General features: G+C 45.8%; 1 protein-coding gene across 2 annotated transcripts; it reads left to right on the top strand.

Moving 5' to 3' along the window:
- Nucleotides 1-467: 467 nt before the first annotated feature.
- Nucleotides 468-5758, top strand: LOC120511749 (MYC binding protein). 2 transcript variants are annotated; one of them, XM_039729250.1, is made up of 5 exons: nucleotides 468-622; nucleotides 822-894; nucleotides 1101-1365; nucleotides 2561-2609; nucleotides 3306-3399. In XM_039729250.1, the coding sequence occupies exons 1-4, from the start codon at nucleotides 608-610 to the stop codon at nucleotides 2577-2579; spliced, it is 372 nt and encodes a 123-aa protein (XP_039585184.1). In that variant the 5' UTR covers nucleotides 468-607; the 3' UTR covers nucleotides 2580-2609; nucleotides 3306-3399. The 2 variants fall into 2 exon arrangements, with proteins under 2 accessions (XP_039585184.1, XP_039585185.1); XM_039729251.1 differs by lacking the exon at nucleotides 1101-1365 and adding an exon at nucleotides 5659-5758 and having other exon boundaries at nucleotides 540-622; nucleotides 3306-3435.
- The last annotated feature ends 1804 nt before the right edge of the window (nucleotides 5759-7562 follow it).

The raw sequence follows: 7562 nt of genomic DNA, 5'->3' as shown, positions 1-7562 counted from the left end.
GCCGCTCGGAGACGCTCGGGCCCCGCTCACGGGCGGCCGCGCTGCGCTCCGGACTGCCGCCGCCACAGCTCGCCCTCTCCGCGGGAGCCCCGGGACCACGCCCGGGCGGCACAGCCCCCGAAGGCTGAGCTGAGCCCCGGAACCGTCCCCACGAGGAGAGCAGGCAGAGCGGGACGAGGACCAGAGCCGCGCGAGCAAGGGGGCACAGCGCCGGCCTGGGCTGCACCTTGGGCGGCGAGCGGGACAGCGAGGCCGCCCCGAGGGGAGCAGGGCCGCCCTGAGGGGAGAGAAGCCGCTCGGAGGGAGCGAGGCCGCCCCGAGGGAGCGAGGCTGCCCTGAGGGAGCGAGGCCGCCCCGAGGAAAGCGAGGCCGCCCTGAGGGAGCGAGTCCGCCCCGAGGAAAGCGAGGCTGCCCTCAAGAGAGCGAGGCCGCCCCTCAGGGAGCGAGGCCGCCCTGAGGGAGCGAGGATGGCGCGCGGGGCCCGGCGCGCGGGGCTCGGCCCCGGCCGTTGCCGCGGCGCCGTCGCCGTGGTAACCGCGGGGAAGCGCTCGCGCCGTTAAAGCGCAGGGCGCAGGCGCGCGGCCGGGGCAGGCGCCGTGCGGGGTAGATGGCGCACCACAAGGTAGGGGGGAGCGCGCCGGCGTGGGCGCGGTGCCGCTCTCCGTGCCGGCTGCGCGGAGCGGCGGGCCGCCGACCGACCGCGGCTCGGCCCTCCGTGCCGCCTCCGCGGCGGAGAGCGGGACCGGCCTGTGCCAAAGGGCCGCCTCCGCAGTCGAGGCGGGGCGCGCCGCCGATCTGACCGTGTGGGCGTCCTCCCTCAGGCCGCGGACTCCAAGCGGGAGCAGTTCCGCCAGTACTTGGAGAAGTCGGGAGTGCTGGACATGCTCACCAAGGGTAAGTGTCCGGCTCGCGTGGTGCCGCCCGAGGGGCCGGCGGGCGCTCCCCGGGGGCGTTGCGGGCGGGTGCCGTTGCTCTCAGCGTGTCCCGCTGCCGCGGAGCCGCTGCCGCCCCGCTCGGCGGGGTCGCGGCCGTCCCTCGGGCCGCCTTGCCGCTCTCCATGGGCTTCCCGCCTCGCCTCGCCGATCGCTTTTTCTCCTCAGTCCGGCGAGGCGGCCGGCAGAAGAACTCGCCTGGGAAACTTGGTGCGGCGTGGCCTGGAAATGGAGCCCGAGGCGCGCGGCGAGGCGGCGCACGCCGGGAGAGGGCGGCGGGCCGCTGGAAACGAGCCGCGGGGGCTGCGGAGCGCTCCCGCCCCGCACGCTCCCCGAGGTGCGTGCAGAGCGGCCAGGCGGGCCCCTTCCCCTGCCTGCTGTGTCGGAGACCTCTCTTCTTCGGCCAGAGCGCGACTTTCAATGCGTGCTTTTGGTTAGTTTATTTTCTTTCCGTGGGTGCTTTTCGTGAAGTTCTTCTACAGGGGAAGTCAGTGCTTGAGGTGCAATAACACCAAATGTTATCTTAAAAAAACTTTGTTTCATACCCTTTCTTGGATGGAACTTAGTGCTTTTTTTTCTAGAATGAATGAAACTAAGTTCAGGATTAATAACTCTCCATATCAAACTGGGGGAAATGATGACGCTAAACTTGACACGTGTGGGTTGGTATCTTTGAAATCCTTCTAAAATCTTTTTGAGAACCTTCCAATAGTATGTGGCAAAAATGTGTTAATATTGAAAAAATTAATATTTTGCTAATATTGAAAATATGCTGTTTAAAGAGGGAGCAGCAGATCTAGGATGTCAGGCGAATAGCTGCTGCACTAAGACTCTTGGCCTGGTGTGTGAGTACCATTTGTTTTTTCAATCACAGTACCATCCTATGGGATGGCAAAAAAGTCTCCCAAGCATTGAGGCAGCCTAAATTTGCTTTTAACTTAGGAGATACTCAGCTGAAAACCAGTTTGGCTCTGTGGTTCAGACACCTGAAACCGGTACCTGGCCCCTGTGGGGAGCAGGGAGTGGTTATGTTTGGGAACTTCCTGGGTATTCATGTGACAGTTTTCTGTTATGTTGCTATGTATATGGCTATTTTTATTTAAATTGTCGGGGTATTGGTACTTTTCTCTGGCTGTTTTGGCCATTAGAGCCCCCATCCGTAAAGATTATCAGGGTCAGTTAGCCATTTAGTAGCTCTTTAGTTTTGTAACTGTAGATGCTCAATGGAGGTTTGCTGTTCTGCTGAAGTTACAAAACTGCCGATGTCCTGTGGTTTAGAGATGTAGCTTAAGTAGAAGTTTTATGAACAACAGAGTTAGAATTTCACTGGCAAAAGCTAGTACTAGGGTGCATATAGCATATGTAAAAATGTTTCAGGCTGTTTTGTGTTCTGTGTTAGAATAGCCAAAGACTATGTGGGGTTAGGGATCAAGAAAACTCTTTAGCTGTTACTAGGTGGAATGCTCTGTCCCCTCTGATACAGCAGACCTGTTGCTTATGTCAAAGTGTACAGGTGAAAATCTTGTTAAATGGAAAAATGCAACATTTATGCTTTGATGCTGGTATGTGTTTTAAAAACTTAGAGTTGCATGAACTTCTTGCAATTGTTGAATATTTTCTATTTGCAGTGTTGGTAGCCTTATATGAAGAGCCAGAGAAACCAGATAGTGCACTGGAGTATCCTTTTTCTTTGCTGTGAATTATTTATTGAGACTTCATGCACAGTACTGCTTCTGCCTCCTGGGTGAGCTGGGTAGGCTCATTTCGAAGCCTTGCATTGAGACTTTTATCAATGCATTTTACCCAATGATTGCATTTTCACAAGCTAACAGAGTCTGACAGGATGCAAGAGAGCAGGGTGTTTCAGTGCGCCAGCAGTTATGAAGCTGAGTTAGAGGCCGTTTCAGTGTTGCAGACCTGCAGCATTAGGTTTGAGTACTGCAGTGGGCTCTGAAGTTTGCTTCTTCACACTTCCTTTTTCTGTCCTTTTTTGTTTGTTTTTAAATACACGAAGAAAGGGGGAACTAGCATATTAGGTTTCTTGCTGTTTTTTAAGCCGCCTACATTTTTGGGTATTGTTTCTTTTTTTGTTATTTCTTTTAATTCTTCAAAACATCTGCCATTAAGAAGAGAAAAGAGAAGAAGGGGGTAGTAACGCATAAAGATTTGTACTGATGTCTTGGTTTTGTTTGTTTTTAAGGTATATAGCTATGAAGTTGAAAAGCTCTCTTATTTTGGTAACTTTTTTCCTGTAGTAATCTCAATGGTTTACTGCAATTTTGACCATGTGTACTGCAGTGTTAACTTCAACACGGGTGTTAAAACTAAAATGTAGTTACACAACTGAAGAAATACTTAACATCTAAATATCAGTTTTCTGAAGCATCATCTGGGAGCTTCAGCTCCTGAGAATCCGGAAATAGAGGCACTTCGCTTGGAAGTGGCAGAGATGAAAGAAAAATATGAAGCTGTGCTGGAAGAAAATAAAAAACTGAAAACTAAGGTAAAAGTCTACTTGGTGCTACTCTATAGTTCCGTATTATACAACAAGAAAAATATTTTAATTACTTAGAATAGAGCTAACTTTCTTCCATTAGAGTAACAGATAGTTGTTGTTGCACTGTTTAACCTCATGACTGAGAAATGCTGATCGAATTCATTGTAGTAAAGATTATTATTTTTATGGAACACTTCTTACAGAATATTGCTAAACTAGGGATTTTATTTATTTAGGGAAAGTGTATTATTATGTCCAATACGTTGTATTGAGTTTAAGTTATCTGATATTATGTAGATCATGCTTTCAAGACAGTTTAGACAAACAAGTTAGGTACTGTATCCAGCATAAAGCCTTTCAAAAGGCAGAGTGAAGGAGGAATATTATGTATTACTTTGTGTCACTTGGCACAGACTTACATGGCAGGATCTTACACAGGCACTTAGATCCGTGTGGAACAATCATTTGTGCTTTTGACTTAAAGTGGCCTTGGTATTTATCTGAAACAACAATGCATCTGAAGTGCTAACTAGGGCAGGGCCGTTCTTTAATGGGTCTGCTGGCTGTCTGAGAGAGCTCGGGGATGTGAACAGCTTTCTAACAACACTGAAGAAGGAAACCCGTGAGATACTTAATGTGCTAGTAGCTTATGTGCCACTGCAGGTTTCCATGCATTTGTTGAAAGAGGATGGTGGTTGTTATATGTGACTATCCCTGAGTTTTTTACTGGGAGACAACCACCTCACTTCAGTTCTGTGAAAATGGATAAGAAATACAAAGGGGTAATGCCCAAGAAACTTGAGTGCCATCTTGCTGTCCTAGTAATTCTCCTTGCCTGTTACTCATTATGAGTCCTCAGCTACATTTGTTATTTCTGACTAGGAAATATGGTGAAGAACAGAATTTTAGGCAGAGTAGCAGTAGACCAGCCACTTGTTTTAGCAGACTTAAAAATGCAGCTGATAATAAATAGATAAGAGCAGAGTAATCTGGGTCTTTGTTTAAAGAAATCTTTTCAAGAAGTCAAAACTTGTTGCAGGAAAGTAAGCCTTTTGGAATCATGGGCTCGTTGGTGCTTTCCTGTTCATTCTTTAAATAATAACTCCTTTACATATTTCCCAGCATTAGTGTTTTGTTTTTTCCTATTCTTTCCTCTACAATGTCATGCCCATCATTCTGACATACTGTAGAAGTTCACACAGCATGCAGGGAGAACACTACCATTCTCTTGTAGCAGTCCTCTAACACAAAATACATGTCTTTATTGTGCTTTTATTGGTAACTTCTGTCGCATTCATCACACGAATGTCAGATATTCGTGTGTGTTGGGAGGAGGACAGGAAGGCAGCAGTTAGGTCCTTGGTACAAAAGAAAACTGACTTTGGGTTGTGTACTTGTCATCTGTTGTAGTAAAATCTACAACAATAAAAAAAATAAAATGTAGTGGTTCTTATTAGTAGCAGAATGCAGCAATTTACTATTGCTGTTAGGAAGGAACACATGCTCTTTTTTCATTTATTGTTTTTAATTTTTATTTACGGTTTTTAATTTTATTTAGATGTACTTTGTTTATTTTTAACCCACTCTGCAGTTTGCAGAGGGGAGGAATCTTAATTGAGTAAACTGAACCAGCATATTTTAGAGAGATGGCCGTAATTCTTGAACGGTTTTTGAAGCTTGACCTAATCTTTAATGCCACTGAGGTCATGTGAACAACTTTGTATCTTTCTTTGGTAGTAACTTTACAAGTAAAGGTCATATTTAAGTATGTAGTTGCCCAGGCTATACTCTCCAGAAAGCAAAAAGGAAGCTAGAAAGATTACAAGAAATGTTAGGTTGGATACTATTGCAATGAGAATGACTGTTTCATTTAATCATGTTTCAGTGAAAGTTTATAGTACCTTAGTCACTATCAACTGCTATTTAAGATGAAAGTACTTAAAGACTGCTAGAACTAGGAACAGGGAAAAGTTAAGGCCAAGATGTATGTGCTTCAAAGTGCATTTAAAAATCACCTTGTTATGGCTGCATGGTTATACAGCGTGAGAAGTGGATGTTTTGGGAGAAGAGTTACTTTATTGCCTGACTTGAAAATGGACTTGTATAAGGATGAGTTAAAATGCATAAAGTAAATGAACAAATCCAGACCATATATTTTCCTTCACTTCTTAATATGGAGTGTTACATGAAATATTGCTACTAACTAAATTCCTTTCTTTAAATCCACAGCTGGCTCAGTATGAACCACCTCAAGATGAGAAGCATGGTGAATAACAGTAGTTTTTTTCTTTATTGCCTTGACTTAATAAAGGGCTTCCTGAGAAATGCTGTCTTGTGTGTGAACTCTGCATTGTCTACTTTGTTACTTCATCTTAAAAAAAGAATGCATTACCATGAGCACACAGATGCCTTGGCAACTGCTGAGTTAAGCATACTGGCCAACGTTCTTGCTTTCTGTGTTTAAGAAAAGTAGACAATTATGATTAACTGTTATCTAACTGTGCTTGCCAACTTCATGTAATTTCCACATCAGTGGTCCTGTTGAGCTACAGATCTGTCTCTTTGTTTCCTTTTAACTGAAAAGAGTGACATGACACTGATGGACCAACTCTAAATTAAAGCAGGACCTTCAAATTACTTTGTGTTTGTACTCAGTACTGAGGTGAGACTCTACTGAAGCTGCTGAGTAACACTACTCAGAAGGGCATAAAATGAGTGAGTATAGTTGAGTGATGGATGGAGCACAGTGTTGAAATGCAGTGCCACTGAACTTAACTTCAATCTGCATGAGGTGTGCCTCTTCCCGTGCAGTTCCTGTCTCTGCTCCCATCTCAAAAACTGGGCTTTGGAGGGTTGATCCAGACACTGCCTGTGCAGTTCTGAACATAACACAAAATTCTTACTCGTGATGTAAGTCCTGTGTAATTAGAGTGGCACATGTAAGACTATAGTGTGGAGAGTTCTGCTTTCTGATTCATCAATCAGGGAAAATAAAATCCCAGTGGGGTGGGATGTGGGTGTGACTTTTGATTATTAATTTTGCCTATGTTCCCTCTCCCCTTCCCTGAATTGGTTTTAGGACTTCTGAAATGCAAAGTACTAATTTATTAAAAAAAGCCTAAAAATAAAAGAGTAAGAATATTTTAAAGAGCTGCATTTATTTCCTACCCTAAAATTAAGTACTTTAAAGGCAGCTGCTGACAGCAAAAATAAAGGAAGGGGGAAATGAAATTCAGTAGTTGTCTTATGTATTAGATTTATTGGCTGTTAGTCTACAAAACCCATCCTAAAAATAAGGAAGTAAAACTATCTTGAAAATGTGGTAGGATGGATCAGAACTTTTGTTAGTCATTGTAATCAAAGGCTAGTGAATGTAATAATTGCTTACCTTCCCACTGTATCTATTGTCCTAAATAGACCACAAGAGAGGTAAAATGAGGGGAAAATACTGTTTTACATCTGTAAAGCATTAATTGGGAAAAAACCTGCTTCACCAACAAACCAAAGCCAAACACGAAAGGCAAAAAAAAAAAATTTCCCCAACCTCTGGAAGAAAGGACAGAAGAAAGTTCCCTCAAATATAAGCTATAACATTAAGTATTAAGTTGCACCACGTGGAAGTAGAGAGAGGGTAATGCTGTGGGAAAGGCGTTTCTGAGTAATGTGACTGGCACGTCGTGCCAAAGAAGCAGCAAGGCAGGTAAAGGTGTCAGTCAAGCCATCACAGGGCATGGGCAGCTGACTCGAGTGTCGGTGCCGGGGAAGTAAATCAAACTTAAATTTTCATAACTGTATTTGCTTCCCTCCCAAAACACTTGGCTGTCACGAACCTTAAATTAGGATTGTGACGAAATAACAAAGATTTGTTAAAACTTCAGCTCAGTGCCGGCTTGCACCGCGGCTGCTAGAAGAACATTAATGACTGTTTAATGAGGACTATTGCTTCGCAAGGTAACGAAGACTATTGCTTTCGTACGCGGCCGCTTCGGTGCAAGCTCCCCTGCCTCGGCTGGGTTTGCGCCTGGAGCGAGGCGGGAGGGGCGGCACCGGCGGCGTTTCCCCGGAGCAGGGCCGGGGCCGGGGCCGCCGCTCCGCCCGGGGCCGCTCCGAGCGCTCCGCCCGGGGCCATGCCA

Source organism: Passer montanus, unplaced genomic scaffold (assembly GCF_014805655.1).
Source record: "Passer montanus isolate IOZ18808 unplaced genomic scaffold, ASM1480565v1 scaffold68, whole genome shotgun sequence".
NCBI classification, from domain to species: Eukaryota; Metazoa; Chordata; class Aves; order Passeriformes; family Passeridae; genus Passer; species Passer montanus.
This window is presented reverse-complemented; position numbering and strand designations above follow the sequence as displayed.